At 29.1% G+C, this 23,839-nt stretch overlaps 2 protein-coding genes across 3 annotated transcripts; one reads left to right on the plus strand and one right to left on the minus strand.

The window, feature by feature from the left end:
- Positions 1 to 6,789: 6,789 nt before the first annotated feature.
- Positions 6,790 to 8,862, minus strand: LOC104879656 (uncharacterized). The gene is made up of 3 exons (XM_010653237.3): positions 8,706 to 8,862; positions 7,865 to 8,051; positions 6,790 to 7,320 (listed from the first exon to the last, which is right to left on the minus strand). The coding sequence occupies exons 2-3, from the start codon at positions 8,026 to 8,028 to the stop codon at positions 6,945 to 6,947; spliced, it is 540 nt and encodes a 179-aa protein (XP_010651539.1). The 5' UTR covers positions 8,029 to 8,051; positions 8,706 to 8,862; the 3' UTR covers positions 6,790 to 6,944.
- Positions 8,863 to 16,864: 8,002 nt separating this feature from the next.
- Positions 16,865 to 23,029, plus strand: LOC100251275 (uncharacterized). Of its 2 annotated transcripts, XM_002265452.5 has the most exons (8): positions 16,865 to 17,052; positions 17,143 to 17,210; positions 18,350 to 18,469; positions 20,491 to 20,564; positions 20,662 to 20,716; positions 20,791 to 20,892; positions 21,317 to 21,425; positions 22,532 to 23,029. In XM_002265452.5, the coding sequence occupies exons 1-8, from the start codon at positions 16,985 to 16,987 to the stop codon at positions 22,650 to 22,652; spliced, it is 717 nt and encodes a 238-aa protein (XP_002265488.1). In that variant the 5' UTR covers positions 16,865 to 16,984; the 3' UTR covers positions 22,653 to 23,029. The 2 variants fall into 2 exon arrangements, with proteins under 2 accessions (XP_002265488.1, XP_019076371.1); XM_019220826.2 differs by lacking the exon at positions 17,143 to 17,210 and having other exon boundaries at positions 16,867 to 17,052.
- Positions 23,030 to 23,839: the final 810 nt, after the last annotated feature.

Here is a 23,839-nt window from a genome sequence, read left to right on the forward strand (position 1 = left end):
ATTAGCTATTCAAGTGAAAACTTCATCTCTCTATTGTGATTGTCACTCCAAACTTCTTCAAACAACTTTTCAACATCAATGTCAAATTCATGAACATGTGTGGCAATTTATGGATTAGGTTTCCCGTCACCATCAAATAAGTGTTTAACCCATTGAAACAATCCATCCTTCTTTAACCCGTCAAAATAACTGGTCCTTTTCTTTTCCTTTCTTGATTGAAATCTCTAAGAAATATAAGAAAGTTATTCCAACACCTTTATCATTTTCAATCTTCATATCTCCAAACTTTTGTTACAATCTATAATAACAAAAAACTAATTGTTGAAGCTTTAGGTAAGCAAGATGATTTGTTTTGTGTAGATTAAAGTCAATTTGCTCTCATTCCTATTATAGACTAAAAGATAATGTAGTTTATGACAGATAGCTAACTTCCTTAATATATGAGCATTGTTCCCATACACGAACCGTCATTCAATTGTAAACAAATAAATGATATAAATACATGTCTAAATACATAAATAATAATTAAAGTGCTTTGATTTTAGCATTCTACTTTTCCCACTCGTAACAAATTCTTATCCATAACCATCCATTTCTATCTTTGAAGTAATTGTAGCTTAATCACCTAATCCTTTTTTTTTTTTTTTTTTGCAGCTAAAAAAAGTATGAAAAAATGTTAGAATTGTTACAAACATGGTCGATAAGTAATATTTATCTTGCTAATACTTAATAGTTGTTATATACATGTAATTATCCACTTATTGTCTTTTACATATCATGTTTTTGAAGTGAGGGAAGGATACTTTTGTAGAGATATACTCTTATAAATAAAGAATTTAATTATCAATCACCCCATGGTTTTTTTTTTTTGATAGAACCCCTTTGAACATTTCTTTTTTGTCTTGTACCATTTGATTTGTAGGGTAATGGTGCAATTAACATTATTGGATTTCTTTCATTTGTGCAACTTGTTTTATTTTTGCCTTAATCTTTTGGAGGTGTCTTTTAGCTTTGTGTTTGAATGCGGATCTATGTGTGATAGAAGATACTTAAATCAAGTGATGACTCTAATTTGAATAATATAACCACAAAAGAAAAAAGAAAAGAAAAAATATTTTTGTCTCCCTTCATTACAATGCTATTTCCCACTTTTACTACCTATTTTTTGAGTTGTAAATTTACAAAAATAAATTAAAGTAGTAAACTACAATTGAAAATATAAAATTATATATGCATATATAAAGACAAACCATATACAATTAAAATAAAAAATAGGACAAATTAAATAAAATTAAATATGAAAATAATTTCTAAAATTAAACTAACTCAACAATTACTTTGAAGTAAATAAATTGTGAATTTGTATATATAAATAATAAAGCATATATAGTTAAATTAATTTAAATCAAATATAAAACTAATATCTAATTTGAAATAATTGAAAAATTACTTTCAAGTAAACAAATTTTACTTTTATTGACAAACATCCCTAATAGATTGGACATTGAAGGTGCATGAAGTATATTTTATATAAAGAATGAAAGACAAGGAAAAAAATTGAAATCCATTAAAATTTGAATTTAGTTTTTTTCCAAATTTATTTGATTTCAAAAAAATTTGAGGAAAGATACGAAAAAAAAAAAGTGAAGAAAAATAAAAAATAGAATTAAAGCCAATAAATTATTTTATTTATTACTTCATACTTATTTTATTTATTTTAATTCATCACTATAAATATTAAATAAGTTAAAAATATATAAATTTTTAACTAATTTTAATTATATTTAATTTTTTTTAAAATTATAAGAGAAACAAATATGATAAGATAAAGAATTTGAAAACATATAGATAATAATATTATTTTAGTTTATTATTTTATTATTTAACATTTACCTATGACTAAGTCAAAAGATAATTTATGTAGTGACGAAAAACTAAAAATTTGAGTCAAAGAAAGCACACGCCATGAATTTGAATTTGAATTCAAACCGACAAGGCGGCTGGTTTGTTTTAACTTTTCCCACTTGTTTTGGAGGCAGACAGAATTTCTCAATTTAGTTTGTTTTTTCAGAGCACATAAATCACCACGAACAGCTTCCTCAGAAATTGTCGGCGGACTGCGGATATTTTTTTCCAACGTCCATTTTGTGATACAAAATTTTTGTATAAAATTGGATAAAAGACCAATATATATATATATATATATATATATATAAAAGGTGAGTTTATATTTTAAAGTTGTGAAAACCGTTGATCTTATATTAATAAATTTGACCTTAAATTAGATTAGTTGCTTCCATATCAAATTAGAGTATTAATTAACTCACACATACAAAAATAGAAAATAAAGGAAAAATATAAGATTTTAACTTGGTTCAACTATTAATACGATCCACATACATATATATATATATATATAAAAGTGCATCAATACTCAACAACCCACTCATCAAAATGAATAAGAACAATTATAATAGTGAAACTTTTAGTAAACAATCTCTCAATTTTGATTGCTTTTTCTTTAAAACAAAATCTTAAATATAAAAAAGTTAAATATATAATAAGAACAAACTCGTTAATCATTACTTAAATATATATATATATATATAAAAGACAATGCTCTATTCAATCCTATGAACCCTATGAGTTTATAATAAAAAACTCGACTCTCATGAGTTGATCAGATAGTTTGAACTCGATATATTGAGTAAAGCAAAACAAAATTTATTCAAATTTTACAATTCAATATCAAATCCATTGGATATTAAATTTTATACTTTTAATATAAAAAGAAAAAACCTGTTTTTTTAAATAACGTTTTTTTTTTTAAATAAGGTGTTTGGGGTAGGTGATGGTCCCAAAGTGCTTTTTAAGACAGTAGTACAAATAATTTTAAAAAATTATTAATAAAATTTTGTCAAACATCTCGTTTTTAAAAAACGCCTTGCTAGGATTTGAATGTATGATAAATTATTATTATTATTGAGGGTTATATTTTAAAATTTAAAATATAATTCATGGGAGTAGCCGAGTAGGTGAGATTTGGGGCTGAAGAAGGATGTGGTTGTCCTGGGACGGCAATGTGTGGCCTGAGTTTGAGGGCCCACATTATAAAAATGTGGTTGTTGTAGCGTCACACGGAAGAATTCGCATCGCTGATTTCCCCAGTGCATGTAGCGAGACGCCCAAGCAACGCGGACTGCGCAGCTCTCAGCCTCTCACCTCAACCCCCACGTGTCTTTCTTTCAGTGGCTGTGATTGAATATCTGGTGGGCTGTGACAGTAACTGCTCGTCTGCACCTTCCGGTGAGCCTTTCACCAAAATAAAAAATTTGATAACATCTCGTTTTGTAAGGATGTGGTTGGAATTTATTTATTTTTTTTATTTTTATAACCGTGGATGTGGTTGGAAATTTTTGAAGATAATACTCTAAAAACCCCAGTGTTGACATGTGTCTCGTTTTTATTTTGAAACATTGATTTTTGAAGAAAAAAATAGAAGTTATTACTTGTTTTTATTTATTTTTAAAAGTAAAGGAAAATAAAAAATAAAACACTTTTTTTTTTTATCTCAAATAAAGATTACTTATTGAAAAGGTACTATAAAATAATACTCTTAAGTTATAAGAAAATCTCTACCAAGTAAGTAAAAAGAATTATAACAATTACTTAATTAATTATCAAAATCAAGAAAAAATATTAAAAATATGTACAACAAGATGAAAAATAAAAATATACAACACAAATGCTCGGAAAATTACACAATTTGATTTCTTAGATTGATAAAAAAGAATTTGTTTATTTTAAAAACTACAACATTTATAAGAAATTTCAAAAAGAATTTATTTATATTATAAAAATTCAATTTATTTATTTACAAAAAGGCGTTTTTACATATTTACAACAAAAGATTAATTTGATTTTTATCCACATTCCAATTTATTTTCAACATGACTTTTTCTTATTTTTATTAAAAGAATGAATGTAATTTTTTTTTTTTAAAAAAAAAGACTTCAATTTGATTTTATTCACAAGAAAAAAAATTAGATACTTTTGTAGGGAAAAAGATGATTTTTACTTACAAAAGAAATTTCCAATCCAATTTTTATTAAAAAGAGATTTTTACAAATTATTTTTAAAAATATTTTTACAATCCAATTTTATTAAAAAATTAAACTTAGAAAAATGATTTTATAGTTTTTATTGAAAAAGAGATTTTGTAATTTTTATTTAAAAAACCCAAAGCACTACAACAATCAATGAAATATGAGGCCCAAAGGTATCATGACACCAAACCCGATCCAATAACAAGCAAGCCCAAGGAAAAAGTATATAAGGCATGAATTACACATCTCAACAAACCAAAATCCAATTATGCAAGACCAAGGCCCAAACAAAAATATAACAAAAGCCCACATCAAAATAATACTCTCCAACTTTATTAAAAAATGATTTTTTTTTCTTTGTTGTATTACCTTTTTGTAAACAAAAATAAAGTTGGAGAGTATTATTTTGATGTGGGCTTTAATCACTTTTAAACAAAAATTAGATTATAATACTGTAGACCCCCTCTTTTGGTCTTGTTTTTTTTCTCTACATATATTATATTTGTTTTAGTCATTTGGAGCTTTTTCCCGCCACTTTTGGAGAGCATCCGGAGGAGGGCGTATAGAGTGGGGGGACCAGCTCCTTGAAACAGCAACTGCACAAGACACATGGCTATGGATTTGACAGTAGCCATGCCGGTTGGGTGAATGGTGACACCATCCTCCGAGGACACACAGTGGAGTGGGGAGGTGGCAGAGCAAGTTACAGGGTAAGGATTTTGAGTAGAGAAAAGGAAGGGATTTCAAAAGGAGAGCTAAGGGGGGAGACCAGAGGGGGAGTTTTGGTTGCAGGGCTGTTGGGAGACTTTTGAAGAAAGAGTAGTGAGGAGTCCAACCCATTTTGCTAAAGAAGAACGTCCTCAGGTATGAATATTATAGATTTTTCCACTTCGTTTCAACTTATCTGTTTTTCTTCTCTTTCTTTGTTGACTATTGGGTGCTATTTGTTGAATGGGAATAGAAGTCCAATGCCATATGTGTATCTCAGCTGAGCTTTAGAATGGTTTGGTGGGGTTATAGCATGTTCAGGTTCATTATTTATTTGGTTCTTATTGAAGATTAATTTAGTATTGTTTCAGATTCCTCATGAGATTCCTGTAACCATATCTTGATTTAATACCCGTTTGATTCCACTCACCCAGCTTTCCATACCCATCTCCACGCCAATCCCATCTCTCGCCACCTTTTCTTTCTCTATGCCCGTATAATCACTATCACTCACACCTCCATGCGCGCAAGTCCTCTTCAATTTAATTTCCTAAATAATATCCTAATATTATTATTATCATCATTATTGTTGTTATTATTAAAAATCTATCTATATCCTCGCAATTTAATTTCCTAAAGTTCATTTCTTATTATTATTAAAAATCTATGTTCTAGCAGTTCAATTTCCTGAAGTTCATTTATTATTATTATTATCACAATTAATATTATTGTTATTATTATTATTAAAATCTATATTCTCGCAGTTCAATTTCCCAAAGTTCATTCCTTGTTATTATTATTATTACAAATTCAACTTTCAAAATCTATATCCTTGCAGTTTAATTCCCTAAAGTTCATTTCTTATTTTCTCTATTACCGAAGCTCTAATTTTTTAAATATAATTCCAAATACTCCAATTTTTAAATAAACTCCAAGAATCCAGTTTTCACTCAAATAGTTTTAATCCCATTTCAGTTCCTAAATAATCTTCTGATCTTCTTGATTTTACATAAGCAATAATGATTCCTTCATAATTCTAAAACACGGGATTTATGAGCTTAGCTCATGAACAATAAATTGGGCTTTGTTGGGGGTCCTATGTTTGATCCCTTTTTACTGTTAATTGTCGTGCTTAATATATTTTGCTTGAGCTTCGTTTTGCACTCCGATATGCATGGGTTATACTTTGTATTCATTAATTGTGCACTAATCTCGTTTCTTGATAGCGCATTGTGGCTTATGGCCGAGGTACCCATCCACTCTCATTCTAGTCAATCTTTATTGCGTGTTTTGATTCTCATATTATGCATGATTTAGGTGAGTATTCATTGACTTTCTCGTTGATCGCCGCGTCAGCTTCATTTTATTATTAGAGACCCGTTTTTAGGGACTTAGGGGTGCTACGGTCTCTACCATACCTTCCCGAACTCGATCCAGTTTTTCACATACCACCTTTTCTGAAACAAGGAGTCACACTTAGGGTTTTTCTTTCTTATTTTGTTTACCCTTTAAAAATAAAATAAAAATAAGTGACGACTCCAATCTTTTTTCTAAAAATCAAATTTTATCAAATAAAACAAAAAGCGAGTTTCGCCATCGAGTGGGAAACGCATGAGCTGAAATGCGGGGTCCACAAATACTTTTTTGTAAGTAAATTTGTAAAAATCTTTTAGTAAATAAAAAATGATAATTGAATATCATTTGTAAACAAATTTGTAGAAATTATTTTCTAAATAAAAGTTGAAAAATCATTCTTTAAAATTTAATCAAAGTACTTTCTTTTTAATAATAAAAAGAAAATTTAACAAATTTAACTCTATGTGTAATGTTAAAAAAATCCAACAAAATAATAACGAGAAAATTGACGAAAAAATGAAATATAAGTTTAAAATTGGCAAGCCAAAAACCAAAGGAGAAATCATAATTCTATCAAATTTCCCATAGCGAGATTTAAGGGTCATGCCACGTCATAAGATTCAATCAAATAAGAAGATAATATATTATTATTGTCTTTTTTTTAACATAAATATCCAATACGAAAAAAGGCCCTAATTACAATCATCTTTCCCTAAAAAACTCAAACCCTAGGTACGTTATTATTAAATCCTAGGTACATTATTATTAAATATTTCACTCTAATCGATAAACACCCTTGTAACAATACCCTTTTCCAATAAAAATGTTATTTTTTATGAGAAAAAATTTGTCAAAATCGAACAAAACCCTAATACCTGTTTTTCCTAATGATGAAACTGATATTAGATTGAGACTTATGTTTGGAACATAAAGAACATCATTCAGGACAAGGATGTTGTTTGAGGCAAGTTTAAGAACGACTTGCCCTTTACCAATCACAGGCAATGGCCTCAAATCTCCCACCAATACCATTCGATGCTCACCTTCTTCTATTGGAGTAAAGTAGTTGAATGCTCTTATATTGCCACATATATGTACAGAAGCTCCAGAATCAATTATCCAATCGTTCAGATAAGTAATCATCTTCATGCTATAAGAGAATGAGACTTAGAATCCATTTAGCAATACTTTTACAAAACACTTGTAGCATAAAACGAATAACAACTTATTAAATACCACCTTTATTTTTATACTAAAAATAACTTAATAACAAATCTTAGAAATAAGTATGGAAATATGGCCCAAACAAGCCTTACCACTAAGAAAAGTAATATTTATTCAATAAATATAGGAATAAACGAGGAAATGAATGAGACCTCTATTTTTATTCCTCATTCACGCATGTATTTAACATGACCTTAATTGAATTCTTTTTCTTCAAAATTTAGTTGCAAACACTTATCGAAAAATATTTTATCTTAAAAAAATTTTAAATTTGATGCAATAAAAATATATTAATTTTAAAAAATTCTTATATTTTAGATAGGAGTTATTATTACCTTCTGTTCTCAAAGAGAGAACAAGCTTGAAAATGGACATCAAAATTTTTTACTTATTGTTTTATACCACATAAAAATTCAATGCCTTAAAACCCAAAAAAAGCAACAGACAGAGATCTGTGAAGAGACCCTTACTTGGAATTATTGGATGAGCTGCGATTTCCCCCTTCAATCCAGCAGCTTCCCATCCCCATATCCTCTGCTCCGGACCTGCAATCAGGACAGGAGAACCCCTGGGGATCAATGGTACTCAGGCTCGGCAACTTGTCAAGACCAAGCGGCTCTTCCACACTTGACATCGTGGCAGAAGATACAAGGGAAACTGGAAAAAATACACAACAAAAGTAAGTCCTCTCCGTGACTGCTTATCTAAGATTTCTTATCCTTATTTTATTATTATTATTTGGTGATGACTAAACTAGGGATATTACAATGGCAAACTCAATGAGAAGATTTCAGAAAATAATGACATCACTGTATATAAAGAGATGAACCAAAAATTAAAAAATCTCATTGCCACAGTGCATTGGATGTTCATATCATAAATATGCATATCAAGCACAGTTTCAAGACCAAAAAAAGAGAATGTTTCAGTTGCATTGTTGCGTAACTAGGAATTCTATACTCCAACGCATCCATCAATGCTACCAAATAGTTCAGGGAAGAAAACAAGTACACGTTCTAAGCAACTATGAAAGATACAATAGAAATTAAAGCTTCAACCAAATCAGGAATACAAAAACTCTACAAACTGTGCCATAATTGAACACAACCCAAATCAATCATCAAACAAACATCAACACGATCACAACTCAAACACTCCACCTAACACACCGTTTCGGTTGTACAGAGAAAACCCAGATGAAAAAACAAGAAAAGTTCCAAACTTGAACTCCCCTTGTTTGTTGTCTTTTTACTGAGTTTTCTCGGCAACCAAACAGGGGGAAAAGAAAGAGAGAGAGAAAGAGAAAGAAACCTGAAAAGGAAGAAAGGCGGAGGACGGAAGGTAGGGTTTCTTGGAGAATTTATTGGCGTAAGGGGTTGGCTGAGGAAGGGGAGAGGGGAGGAAAATTTAGAAAAAAATAAATAAATTAAATTTTAAAAAGATAGTTTTGCCAACCCGCCATAAGTGGCGGCGCCAGTACAGGCCTAGGTGGATAATTAGGAAACGATCCACACATTGTGGGATTTCTTTTTAATCATAAAAATAAAAAATAAAAAATAAAATAAAAAGCGTGTTTATTTGAAATTCTTTTTACACCTGATTTGGAACACCATTCAACTTTTGCATAAGAGTATAGTAAAATAGACAATAGCCGGATTGGAAATTTATGAAGGTAGATTAATTTAAGATGAAAATAGGAAAATTTAAAAAAATTCAATTGAATAGAAAAAAAATGAATGAAAAATCAGTAAAAGAAAAGAAATTTTAGATTTTTTTAATAAATAAATAAATCGAGGCTTTAGATTGGAAAAAGAATAATAACAATAATAATAATAATAATCAGAATAAGAATTGCAAGGTTTCTAGATTTTACAATTTGAGGTAGTATGTTAGGACGACAATTTTGAAAAAAAAAAGGAAGAAGAAGAAAAGAGGAATGAATACATGCAACGGGAGATTGTTGAGTAAAAAAAAAGGAAAAAAAGAAATCAATCTGTAAAGGTGAGGAATAAATTTTCAAGCTAAATTCTTCAAGATTTTGAGTGTTTTTTCAAGGTAAAATAAATCAAGGTAGATTTTGTAAAATGAATTTTTTTTTTATATTGTATTTTGAAATATGTAAAAATATTATTTTTATTTCTACCCATGGATCAAATATATTTTTAAATGAAAACTATGAAGATATAATATTTTATTTTGTAAGTTTGAATTAATGAAATAAAGTGTTTGACTTTGGTTTCTATGACCTTAGTCAATGAGTTATAATTATTGACATTTCTATCGCTATAATCTACTAATTATAATTATTAACATTTGGTTTTGTTTGACTTAAATGGAATAAATTTGAAATTAGCCACTCATTTGTGGACTCCTACTTAATTGTCCTACTTAATTGGACATTATTTGTTATTTCGATAACTAAAGTAATGATATTTTGAATGTATTTGATTTGATCTTGATATGAAATTGTTTTAAAATAGATATGAAAAAGTTTTTTTTTGTTGAAAAGTTTTGAATATATTAGCATGTTTAACTCACAATTTTTTATGTATTTGGACAATAACATTGGGGTTGATGGGTTAATTTTTTAAAGTTGAGAATTAAAGATCATAGAATTTATTTATTTTACTAATTTCAACAGGAATTTGGGAATTTGTAATTCCAATTAGAAGATAAATGTTTATGTCACTTTGAGCCTCATGTTTGAGGTGTGAAATGACCGCGGATGAAGGAAAATTTCAACTTTATTTGGTTTTTTATTGAACAAAATCGGAAGAAAAAGATATCCTCAAATTTGGGGAAAATTCATGCAACCAACAAATTGGTGAGAAAATCTGGGAGAAGACTGGATGAAAATTTTTCTGGGTTCAAATTTGTATTTTATTTTTTTCCTTTTATTTTTGCCACTTAGTTTTTCCCTTGTGCTTCGCATTCATTTCCTTTATAGTTTCCAGAGAACCAAACAACCTGTGATTATTGTTATGATCACTATTTTGGGTATACAATAATTTGAAGTAACTGTAAGCCAATGACCTATTGTTACTGTTGCAGTCATTTTATTGGTACAGAACTATCTAAAGGAAACTGTTAATCAGGGTATTGGGTCTAGGGCTTTGCGTACTAAAATTTCAGAATTAGTTGGGATATTGCTTGGTTTAGTGATAGTTGAAATGTTATTTTTCTTGTTCAAAATTTTTCATAATGTATGTTTGCAGAATTCAATGGGAATTGTTTTTGTTTAGGGTTTGGGGTTTCGGGTATTTTTACTTTGCAAATAATATTTTTGAAAACTATGGAGGGAATATCAATATACTTGTTTACCCAAATTTAACAGACTCTTTTTTTTTTTAATTTTCTTTTATTAAGATAAATAGAAAAAAAGGATGAAAAGTAAATGTCTAAGGTTGAGGCTAATATATTTTTAAAATATTGTGAAATTGAAATCAAAATTTAACACTATGTCTAATTTTTTAAATCTTATATTTTGTAGAAAAATTGTGAGGATTAAGTCTTTATTTTTAATTTAAAGCAAGTAAAGTTTGTTTCAATTTAAAGTGCTTTTATATTTTCTCCCATTAAAAATTAAACTTCCACCAAGAAATTTAATGATTTAAAAACAAAAACAAAAACAAAAACCATAATTTTAATAAATTTTCTCATTATTTGAGGTATCATACAAAGATGAAGAATATTGAGATTTAAAGGGTCCTACTTTATCATGCCATATCACAACAATCAATCAAATAAGAAGATAATAAATTATTAAATATTCAATACGCAAAAGGCCCTAATTACAATCACTCTTTCCTCAAAAACTCAAATAACTCTAGGTATATTATTATTAAATATTTCATGACACTCTAATAAGTAAATACCCTCGTAACAATACCCTTTCCCCATAAAAATGTTATTTTTTATAAGAAAAATCTTGTCAAATGCCAACAAAACCCTAATACCTATTTTTCCTAATGAAGAAACTGATATTACATTGGGACTTACGTTTGGAATATAAAAAACATCATCGAGGATAAGGATGTTGTTCGAGGCAAGTTTAAGAATGACTTGCCCTTTACCAATCACAGACAAAGGATTCAAGTTTCCCCCGATTAATTCTATCTTCATACCTTTCTCCATAGGAGTATAGTAGTTGAATGCTCTTATATCTCCGCAAATATGTATAGAAGCTCCAGAATCAACCATCCAATTATTTAGAGAAGTCACCATCTTCGTGCTACAAGAGTATCTACTAGAAAAGAGAAGAAAGATATCAGTAACTGCTATACAAATTTATGATATTGAAGAAAAGAGAAAAAGTGCATTGAATGTAAAGGCATGGTTCATGCTCATTTTTATAATGCCATTATTCGAGTTGAACTAGAATTTAATTATAATCCTACTTTGTCTCAATTTTGAAGTCGAATTTGCATAATATTCTTCTTATAAAGAAACCTTTTATTTTGTCATTTTATCACTTCAAAAACCTTACCTTATTTTATTTACATTATCCTTAGGAGTAGTAATTTTAAAGATAATGATAGAGTCCGATATTTGAAGTTGTTCAATCAAATTGGAGCACTTGGCATTCCTAATTGTATAATATGTCACAAAATTATTTGATTTTTAGTATTAATATTTAATGGGTAGCTCGTAAAATTAAATTTTAATTTGGAAACTTTTTAAAAATAAATTTTATATATAGTATTATTTTTAATTATTTTTCATATTTATCTCGTTCTTTTTTTAAATGAGTCATTAAAAAATAAATGAAAATAATTAAAATAAAGTAAAATATATATATTTAAAAATATCGTGTTTTTTATTTTTAAGAATAGAAAACTGAGACTATTTGTTAATTGTTATAAAAAATAAACACATGAGAATTAGAAAATAAAAGATTGATTTTTAAAAGAGTTAACAAATAGACCCTAAAAGTCTATTTAATAATAATTTTAAAGAAGGTTAAATGTGTTTTTTCATTCTTATAAAAATTCTATATTTGATAATTTTTTAGAAATTATTTTTAAAAATATGAAAAATCACTATCCAAAATTGCTTTTTCATTATATAATATATTAATAAAAAAAAAAACTATCAAAACACATTTTTAGTTTATATCTTACCAAAGGTCGATTCTTTTTTAAAAGTGTTTATAATGGAGGTATTATAAATAAAAACATATAAATCACTTTCAAAACCGACTATACAACTTTTTTTTTTTAAAAATATCTAATTACTTGAAAAATTATTATCTACCTTAGTCTAATAGTTTGAATGTTTTAATATTCTTGTCTTCAAATGTTTAAGTGTTAGGTTATTGATAAAAAAGAAGTATTTAAATATACAAATATATGAAGTAAAGATAGAAAGTTGTTACAGATGATATTAGAATCAATTATTGATCTTAATATGATAACAAGGTTTTAAAAACCGATCTTAATATGATAAGAAGGTTTTAAAAACCGAACCGACCGACCACAAATTGACGAAATACAACCAACAGTTTCAAATAAGTGAAGTGTAAATTAAGCTCCTCCCCCCACTGCCACATCTGTCAACAAACCAAGTTTTCTTTCGTGGTGTCTTAAAGCTGCATGCTGTTAACAACAAAGAGAGAAGAACAGGTAACACCAATCCAATTCCTTTGGTTCCACCAGTCACAAGAGCAGTCGTTCCCTTGAGAGACCATCTACTATCTCCAGAGCTGCACCCACATGTCTGAGTCATGCCTCCTCCTATCCTCTCCCACTCCTTATTTTTACAATAATGTTAATATCACTGTATTTGGAATAATCTCATTTTGCTATATTTATAAAAGTATCATCTTACTATTCTATTTTAATTTATTTTTTAATATTAAATATTAGTAACAAAGACCCAGATAATAATCTCATTAATCCTATTTAAAATTTTAAAATCTGTGTTGATTTTAATCATCTCATAATTTTCAAGAGAATCAAATTTTAAAATAATGTTTTTTAATTTTTTTTAAAAATATTTTGATAAATCAATAATTTCAATCAATTAAAATTATTTTTTTTACAAAAAAAAAAATATTTTAGTAATATTTAATTATGTTTTTAATATTTTCTATTCGAAATTTGAAATTTTGGATGAAAAAGGCTTGCTTCTGTTATTATGTAGTTTAGTATTTTAGATGAAAATATTAATTTTTATTCTTATCTATCTATATATAAATATATATAATGTAAATTTAATATATTTTTTTAATAATGATCATAATGTTCTTAGAAATATGTTCTTAGAATAGTCATGTATGGAAAGCAAATATCCCAATTTTTTTTTAAGAACAGGAAATCGATGAATTTTTTTAATAAAAAAAACATGTTTGATAATTAGAAAAGATGTTTGAAAAACAGAAAATAAAAAAAAATAACTTAACAAACAAACCTTAAAAATCTATTTAGCAGAAATTTTGAAAAAAATAAAAGAAAAACGGAAAAACTAAATGTGTTTTTGCTTTCTTATGTATTTGATAAAATTTTAAAAATCATTTTTAAAAATTTGAAAAATCATAATTTAAAATCACTTTTTATGATATAATAAATTAAATCAAAACACCATATCTAATCAATAAAAGATTGTTCTTTTAAAAGTGTTTATAATGGAAATATTATCAATAAAAACACTCTCATTACTCCAATATGGACTACATTTAAAAAAAAATAAAATTAATTACTTGATAAATTATTATTAGAATGTGAAGTCTGAATCAGTTTTATTATGGAGTCGAATTGTCTTACTTTGTCTGTCCCTTTTTATGTTCCGATTTTTTTTCATATATTGCTAGATCGAACTGCCCAAATTTGTCTTGGAATCGAATTGTCTTACTTTGCCTCTCCCTTTTATGTTTCAATTTTTTTCATATATTGCTAGGTCGAACTGCCCAGATTTACTTGTTCTTTTTATGTTTAGGGTTTTAATTTTTTCATGCATGTCCCTATTATATATTTAATAGGTTCCAATTTTTTTATAAAGTATAGTCGCAATTGAGAGTTTTTTTTAAGAACTTTTATTATTATAACTTTTCTCATTTATTTTAATTAATAATTATTGAGTATTGGTGCACTTCATGGAAGTAGAGCTCACATTGATTCTCAAACCACATTAAAAATCTTGTCTTTTTTATTTTTTATTTATTTGTGTGGTTTGGATAACAATTATTATCTACATACTAATAGTTTAAATATTTAAAAAATTATTATATTTCAATCTTTCAAGTTTCGAATGTTTCTTAAAACCCTAAATTTTAGGTTTCAAATCTTTCTTAAAACTCAAAAATTTTAAGCTAAGTTTGTTGACTTCAATTCACGTGTAAGGCATTTTTACCTAAAATTAACAAACTTTTTTCTATTTTCTATTTTTCTATTTTTTTTAACCATAAAATAAACAAATTTTCTTTTATATATATATTTTTAAAACAAATATTAAAATTGTTTTTATAACAGAGGACCAAGCCCGAAGACTCCATTTGAATAATAAAAGGATTTGAGAGAAATTGGACCAAAAGTAAAATATTAGTTTAAAATTGGAATGTGATTAAAAGCTATTTAATAAAGAGAAAAATAGAAAAGGATGAAAAATAAATGTCTAAGGTTGAGGCTAATATATTTTTTTTTAAATATTGTGAAATTGAAATCAAAATTTAACACTATGTTTAAGTTTTTAAATCTCATATTTTCCAGAAAAAAAATTGGGTGGATTAAGTTTCAAAGCACAAGAAGATCTAGAATTTTATTTTTAATTTAAAGCAAGTAAGGTTTGTTTCAATTTAACATGTTGTCATATTTTCTCTTGTTAAAGATTGAAATTCCACCAAGAAACTTAAATGATAAAAAAATAAAAAGAAATCATAATGAGATTTAAAGGGTCCTACTTTATCAAATATGAAATAGACTCTAATTACAATAGCCCTCCCATCAAAACTCAAATAGCCCTAGCTATATTACTAGTAAATATTTCGCGACACTCTAATACATAAACACCCTGGTGACAATGCCCTTTCCCCATAAAAATGTTATTTTTCATGAGAAAAGCCTTGTCAAAGTCAAACAAAACCTCGATACCTATTTTTCCTAATAGGGAAACTGATAGAAGATTGCGGCCTATGTTTGGAACATAGAAAACATCATTCAGGATAATGATGTTGTTCGAGGTAAGTTTAAGAATGACTTGTCCTTTGCCAACTACAGACAAGGGTGTTGAATCTCCCACCAGTACTACTTCATTCCTCCCTTCCTCCATAGGAGTATAGTAGTTGAATGCTCTTATATTGCCGCATACATGCATAGAAGCTCCAGAATCAACTATCCAATTATCTATAAAAGTCACCATCTTCACTCTATGAGAATATCTACCAAAAAAAGAGAGGAAGATATGAGTATTTACAAGTCGAACTTATGATACCAAAGAAAAGAGAAGAAATGTGTTGAATCTAAAGGTATAGTTCATGCCCATTTTTATAGGGCCTTTCTTCAAGTTGAAGAGGAATTTAATTGTAATCCTACTCCATTTCAATTTTGAAAATGAATTTGCAAAATATTCTTAACCTTTTATTTTATCATTTTATCACTTCAAAACCTTATCTTATTTTATTTGCATTATCCTTAGCACTATTAATTTTAAAAATAATTATAGAGTTTAATATTTGAAGATGTTTGATCAAAATGGGGCACTTGGCATTCCTAAACATATAATATGTCACGAAACTTCTTATTGTAATCCTAACAAAATCAAAATTTTTAGTACTATGAAGATTAATTGATTTTTTTAATGAAATAATTTAATAATAAAAAACATCTATATGACCCTCTTTCCTATTATGAAGAGACTATTGATTCAAAAGGAAAATACTTTTTTTTCCTTTAAATAACTATTAGTATTTAACAAGTAGCATGTAAAATTAAATATTAATTTAGAAATGTTTTATAAAATAAATTTTGATATTAGAAAACAAGTGAAAATAAAATAAAATAAAATAAAATATTTAAGAATAGAAAATAGAGGCTATTTGTTAATAATTATTTTCCAAAACGGAAATATGACAATTAGAAAATAGAAGATTATTTTTAAGAAGAGTTAACAAATCATACCTTTAATAAGAGTCTATTTAACTGTAATTTTGAAAAATGTTGAATCTAGTTCGGTATTTTTATAAAAATTATGTATGTGATAATTTTTAAAAAAACGAAAAATTGCCATCCAAAATTACTTTTTCATTATATAATATACTAAAAGGATACTATCAAAACATATTTTTAGTTTATATCCTACCAACATACTATTATTTTTACAATGGATGCATTCTAAATAAAAATATATTAATCACTTTCAAAACGGACTCTTTTTACAAGTTTTAAAAAAAATATCTAATTACTTGAAATTTTATTATCTGTCAAGATGTGTAAGAAGTGAAACTTAAATTGTTTCACCATACTAATATTTTTCTATTTTCTGTTTTGGAAGGCAAACGGAGAGAAAACCCTGATAATGGGGTTGGACCTCTGAGGCCCGCACCCATCTCAAAATCAGAGTAAAATCCTTGAGGATTGAGCCAACAGAAGCCTAAAAGGATGGAGAGGGAAGGAGGAGGAGAAGATGATATTGTGTGCTTGGATGGGTCCTTTTTCATCAATGACGAGTAATTATGTCTTTCCTTCTCTGCCTAGCAAACTATCCCTCTCTCTCTCAACATTGTTTGTTGAAATTATTGGCTGTTTCATATATGCAGTTACCAGCTCACCAAATTCACATTTGGGTCTCAAGTTCTTGAGCTCTTTTGTCTCCACTCTGCTTCAAGTCAGTTTCAACCCAAACCCATACCCATACATGCTTCCGATAACTGTCTGTGATGTTGAATTCTCTGATGATTTTTATTTTTTTTAATTTTAACTTTAGTTTATTTTTGGATTTGCAATGTGTGTTTTGGAAAATAAATTGAAGCTGTGTTTGGTTGTGGAACTGGAATTGGATTTGGAATTGATTTAGAATTTGTATTCTGTGGGGGTTCTGAAATCTTGGTTTGACTGTAGATTTGTCTTTGTGGGTTTGGGTTAGAATCTTTTAGTATGTAAAGCAATAAACAGTTCAATTTCAATTTTTCGAGGCCCCAGTTGTTTACAACCAAACATGAACTAGGACAATATAAAAAATAAAGTTACAATATTATTTTAAAAATCACAAAAATAATTGAGATGTATGGTTGGCTCTCAAATGGGTTAAATTTACATGCAACTTGCAAGATATTAGTGTGATTTTATATTTCTAACCAAAGTGTATGATGTTTGCAATTTCGTATTTGCTACTAGAAAATTTTGTTTTCATTCTATATGGTTTTTTGTCACAAAGAGTGATAGTGATTTAATCTAGTACCAAAGTTGATATAAGTCAAAGAACTGAGGAAGAGAGAATTTCCATGAACAAGAACACATTTGATCTCAGGCTCCCGTGGAGTAAAGTGGCTGGGCATTCAGCATTCTTGATATCTGAAATAAACGTTTGGATGGTTCACATGTTTAATTACAATTATGTGCCTCATTTGTCACTATATTCTTGATTGGAAGCATACTATTCATTCTCCATCTGACAAGTACGAAGTGATCATATACAGTTATAGGTTGAGGTGACTGAACTTCTTGCATGGTTGTCTCTGCTGACCTATTCTTCCTCCCTTCTCATGGGAAAAAAATCTGGAGTATTTGATGAGAGGATAACCAAACTATGATTGACAGTTGGAAACCATGCCCATGTTATGGGTGATGGTGTTGTCATTGTAGTTGTTTTTTTTTTTTTTTTTTCAATTTTTTATTATTTGTATTTGTGAACTCTCTGGAATTGAATTTCCATACATCCTGGAAGTTGAATACTTTGTGTTAGCTTTTAGTAACTTTAAGGCTGTTACAATACGCACATTGTAAACTAACAATTTGTGGGGACAGCTGATTTTGATTTGACGGGACAATTGGTATGGCCTGGTGCCATGTTGTTGAATGATTATCTTTCAAAGAATGCTGAGATTCTCCGAGGATGTTCTGTTATTGAGTTAGGCTCTGGTGTTGGTAAGTGAATATCTCCTTGCTTTTTCTTGTGTCCTTTTGGGGCTTGTTGATCATTTTTTGTCAATAAAACACTTGCATGAAAAGGAAGCAGCAGAGTCAAAGCACACAAAAAGTATTCAAGGCTATCTGCTATAGGAATCAAATGCTTCAACAATACATCTCACACCAAATATCAAGAAAATAACCCATAAGAACTTCCTAATGTCAGCGATCTCCCTGGACTTGCTTTTTGAGAGCTCTTTCCTTTATAGTCGTTGTATCTAACTTCTTACAAACATAACAAAGGGAGCAATATAAAGTAGTTTTCAACTCAAACTAGACAGGTTGGAGCCCCTGGAAGTATCAACTTGACAAAAGATCTTGAACATTTTTTTAATTTTTAATTTTTTAATTTAGTTATATATATATATATATATTTTTTTTTTAATTTCTTTCTTTCACTTTGTTGCATCCTATGATGGATGGTTCCTTCCTCCATAAGAAAATTTGAAGTTGGTGTCTATTCTAAAATTTCTTTTGTTCTCTGTTTTGGGCCTTTTTTTTTGGGTTTTTTTGTTTTGATAACAGGGAATCTGCCATGACATTAATTTCTTTCTTTCACTTTGTTGCATCCTACGATGGATGGTTCCTTCCTCCATAAGAAAATTTGAAGGAGGTGTCTATTCTAAAATTTCTTTTGTTTTCTGTTTTGGGCTTTTTTTATTTTGATAACAGGGAATCCGCCATGACAGTAAGGCATCTGTCTCAACTATTTGTGAAGAAAAACATGAGTGATATGGGCCCCTTCATATACCCTACACTAAAATACAGGAGAGGCTCAAACTCAGGGTCTGCTGGTTCATTGCCATAGGTCACTACCACTAAGCTACACACTCAGGGACTGAAATTCCATTTTGTTGTGGACAACTCCGTTGGGTAGGATTCTTGTAGTGGATTAGACAAATTGTAAAGGCCGTTGTTTTTGTTGACAGATGATTTATTTGTCTCAAAAGTGCAACATTGGTTGACCATCCCTTCATTAATTGTTGGGGTGCCTTTGGTCTTTGGTCTAGTGTGCACCCATGGTTAACATTTGTTGGACTGTTACAAATTAATTAGATGAATTTTATTTTCATCAGTGTTTTAGATATATCTTGGGCAAAGAACGAAGATTTTGTGGGGTCTCTTTCTATCGTGGTTTATAAGCAATTTGGAGGTAGAGAAATGACACTGTTCAATTGGACACTTTTTAATACTTTTTCTTATTGGACTGAATTCGACTGTCTTTATCTGGTGGGACTGTTGAAGGCCTTGTGGTTGTCTATGAATGGCAAGTGTGCCACTACAAATTTTTGTTACATTGCCCTTGTACTTTTGTTTCATGGTGGAGACTACTTGCTCCATTTCTACATGCCCCCTCCCCCTCCAACAAGAAAAAAAAGAGCCAAAAAAAAAAAAAAAAAAAATTTCTTTTCCTTTTCCATTCATGGATGAGGGACATTATAGGTAGCTCTTGATCAGAACGCCTGAAAGTTTGTTTTCCTGACTCTTTTACTTTCTTTGCTTATATAACAGAGTATGCTTTATCAGAATATGTGAAGTCTATGTCCCACTATCCATAATCTTTTTACAAACATTTTGTGTATCTATACTAGAAGGCTAGGAATTCAATTGCTTTTGAGGACGGTGTACTGTCCATTCAAAAGCTGAAAGTCTCTTTTGTGTATTTACTTTGGTCGGAAACCAAATTGTGGATAAAAGATGGTCCTTCAACCTTAATAGATTTTATAGAATGGGTGTGTTTGTGTTAAGGGAGAGGGTTTTTGTGTTTTCATTGTTGGGTTGGGTCCTTTTGTAAGGGGGTGAGGCTATCTATACTGTAACTCTGTGAGTCGCTTCTTTAGCGCCTCTTTGCTATACATTTTTTGCTTATTCATCAAAAAAATAATCTTTTTACAAACATTTTGTGATCCAATATATCTCTTTTGTGTATAATTTCAGTTCTTGATGCCATAAAGTGATTGTCTCCATTTGAAACACAGGTGTTACTGGAATTCTCTGCAGCAGATTTTGCCATGAAGTTGTGTTGACTGACCATAATGAGGAAGTCCTCAAGGCAAGGACATGACAATTCATTTCAATGCTGGAACATCTGGTGAGTTCTATCTTTGTCTTGTTGTAACTTAACTCTTTATATCATCTTTCATTTTCAGATCCTGAACAAAAATATAGAGCTCCATACGTCTTCTGAGAATCGTAATTGCACTGGTAAGAAACAAACTCAAAAAGGTACAACTATATTTGGATAAGCTGATGTCTTTGATTTGACCTCTTGTATGCAGGACTGGTAGCCAAAAAGCTAGAATGGGGAAGTTCTACCCAGATCAAACAAATTTTAGATGAACATTCGGGGGGTTTTGACCTCGTTCTTGGGGCGGACATATATATCCTAATCAACACTTCCATTTTGAAATTTTCAACTGAGCTCTTCTATATATATATATATATGTGTACACTGTGTGTGTGAATTACTATTATGCTATATGCCATTCAGCTCGAAAAAGGTTCTTACAAGCTTGGAATTATATAATGTTAAGATGCATGAAAATTAAAAATTATATTATTAGATTAGCAGGTGGCATGCCAGTCTTATCACCTATGTTAATTTATGGGAGACTGAAGTTTTGTTTATAATTCAAACATTTAGGCCTGAGTTTGAGTGCTGGTTTGTTTAGTAATATTGTAACTGTGTCAAATGACTTGCACTAAATCATTTTATTTATATTCAAATTTGATAACTTTCAAATAGTTCTTGTTTGGTACCTCCTTCCTCTTTGACAATATTGAAAAATCCTTAACAGTTTGTAAGCTTTCAGCAGTCTAGCATTCCCTTACTTTTTGATACTGTGGCACAGCTCCTACATGTTAGAAGAGGACAATGCAAATTCATTCTCGCCTATGTATCACGAGCTAAGATGTAAGTAACCCAATAAAATATTTAATTTTCTGCACTATTTGTCTTGAGGCTTTGTGGAATTGTTTTGCTTTAGACAATAGTACTAACTTTAATAAGACATCTTCTGAACATAAGCTAACAGTGTAATGCTTTGTTGTCAGTAATCTATTCTATTAGGAACCCTGATATGTATGTATACATATGCAAAATTATTAATTAAAATTTTCTTATCTTTTTTAATAGATAAAATGGCTAATTCATTTAATCTTTTCTTGTAACATAGTTGTTTAAAAATAGGATTTTTCGATCTTAATCTTGAAAACTCCTCAGCAGAAGTAAATTCCACTGGTATTGTCAATAATATTTTGTAACATCTATTTGGCTCATTGCCTGGAGAAATATGTCATCTCTGTAATGAACCTCAGCACTGATAATCCACATCAGTTCATCCAACAGGAGAACCTAGAGCAATATACATTTATAATTGAAATGAATATATACACCCAGGAATGTAAAAGGTGGTCAAAAGGCAAGAGAAAAAAAAATGCAGATAAACAGAGAAACCAAAAGATAGTGTTTCTAAAACTCCGATCCTTCTTGTATAAATTATTGCTTTTCTTGAGCATTTTTCTTTGGTTTTTTGTCCTGTTCCAACAGTTCACTTGTACATGGATTTGCCTTTGTTGAGGACTCTTTTCATGGTGAGCCATGGTGGCATGCTAACTTTTTAGATGTTGCAATTTTGTCATTTTAGGCTTTTTTAATGAATGGGTTTTTAATGAACGGGTGTTTCCAAGATTGAAATCTGTGTCCTTGTGAACTGGAGTCTCTTCTCTGCCTCCTGCTAGCAGGTCCCCTTTTATTTTTGTTGGTGTTTTTTTCTACATTTTCTGACTGTGAACAGGATAAGAAATAAGGCTGCTAAAAACCACCTCAATCTCATCAGTTTCCCATTTGTTGTTTCCCTGATTATTATCTTCCTTGAATCTGAGCAAATTTGACTGGCATACTGTGGTAGCATTTCCTCTTTTCACTAAGTGTAACAAAGCAAACAATACACAGATGGAGGGAGCTTGTTGGAATGAATGATAACTCTTGTTTGTAATTATACTGCTTTGTCTGTGCAGCTTGGATGCAATGGTTACAAATGAAGCTATTAGTCATGGGATGCAGATAAGTGAGGTAGTTGGGACCCGAACTATAGTGGGAAATCTTGAGGGAGTTATATATGAGATCACTCTTCAGTAGGAGCATCAGAATGTTAAAAACTTTTAAGCTTAATGTCTACATTGAAGGTTGATGGATCTTGATGCTGATCAGCAAGCAATGGAGATCTATCCTACCCTTTGAAGAAATTTCTAAGTTCCAACTCAAACTCTGCATGATGAGGGTTTCTTGGATTTATACTGCAAGAATCACATGTTTATCTTCTTCCCTTTTTTTTTTTTTTTTTGTTTTGTTCAATAAGAATTCCATTTATAAGTTTGATTGCTTTTTAACTTGAAAGTAGGGGCTGTTATCTGATACAAATTCCATGATTTTCATCAAGTACAAATCTTATTGTACATAGCAGGATAATATGTCAAAATTGAGATAATATGTTACAAGAGTCCATTTAAGAGTGATTCTTGGAGGATTAGAAATCTTTTGAACGTTTGAAAGCATTTTCTTTACGAAAGGTAGGTCTTTGTTGAAGTTTTAAAAATTTGATGAATCACTTAAAGATATTTTTGGATTTACACTTGTTGATATTTCTACAAAAAATAACCTCTTTTTATTTATTTATTTAGGGTTAAATACATTTTGCCTTTTCAACCTTCGACGTATTCTTTACTTTGCTTGTAAAATTTATTAAAGAATAAAATTTAACTCCCTAATTATAAAATTATAGAAGGTACTACTCTATTTTGCACTTTGATTTGAATTTGGGTAGAATTAATTTTAAATTGGTAATCTTGAAGTGAATTTTCAAAAATCTTTAAGATATGACAACTACAGTTTTGACTTTTTTTTTTTTTTTTTTTTAAAGAGATATTTGCATGTCTACTAATGATTTTCACATACAACTAGTAAGTGTGGTAGCTTTGAACTTAAGAATAAGTTTTTTATTTTTTTTTAAACCTTATTTTTTAACCTAATATGTTATTTATTGATTTTTTAATAAGCTTGGAAGGTAAAATATTGATATTTAACAAATTTAAAGAGTAAAATGTTGAGTTCTAAATCTAAAGGGACGAAGTGTAAAACATGTAAAAGATTGAGAGGATAAAGTGTATTTAACTCTTCTCTTATATGTTTCATTATTAAAAATACTTTCATAGAGTTAGAAACACATTTTAATGCTTGGAAGCATTTCCTTGTAAAAATTAAATTGAGGGATTTAAAAATAACTTTAAGTGATTCCTGAAAAATCATTTGATAAGCGATTCTTTGAA

The sequence above is a fragment of the Vitis vinifera genome, chromosome 6 (genome assembly GCF_030704535.1).
Source record: "Vitis vinifera cultivar Pinot Noir 40024 chromosome 6, ASM3070453v1".
Lineage (NCBI taxonomy): Eukaryota > Viridiplantae > Streptophyta > Magnoliopsida > Vitales > Vitaceae > Vitis > Vitis vinifera.

Bases quoted from the DNA above. Each gene is read 5' to 3' on its own strand.
- LOC104879656 (XM_010653237.3), bottom strand. From the start codon at position 8,028: ATGTCAAGTGTGGAAGAGCCGCTTGGTCTTGACAAGTTGCCGAGCCTG. The intron at 7,321-7,864 runs GTAAGGGTCTCT...ATTCTCTTATAG, and splicing joins AGCTCATCCAATAATTCCAA to CATGAAGATGATTACTTATC.
- LOC100251275 (XM_002265452.5), top strand. From the start codon at position 16,985: ATGGAGAGGGAAGGAGGAGGAGAAGATGATATTGTGTGCTTGGATGGG. The intron at 17,211-18,349 runs GTCAGTTTCAAC...TTGTGGGGACAG, and splicing joins TTGTCTCCACTCTGCTTCAA to CTGATTTTGATTTGACGGGA. The intron at 18,470-20,490 runs GTAAGTGAATAT...TTTGAAACACAG, and splicing joins TGAGTTAGGCTCTGGTGTTG to GTGTTACTGGAATTCTCTGC.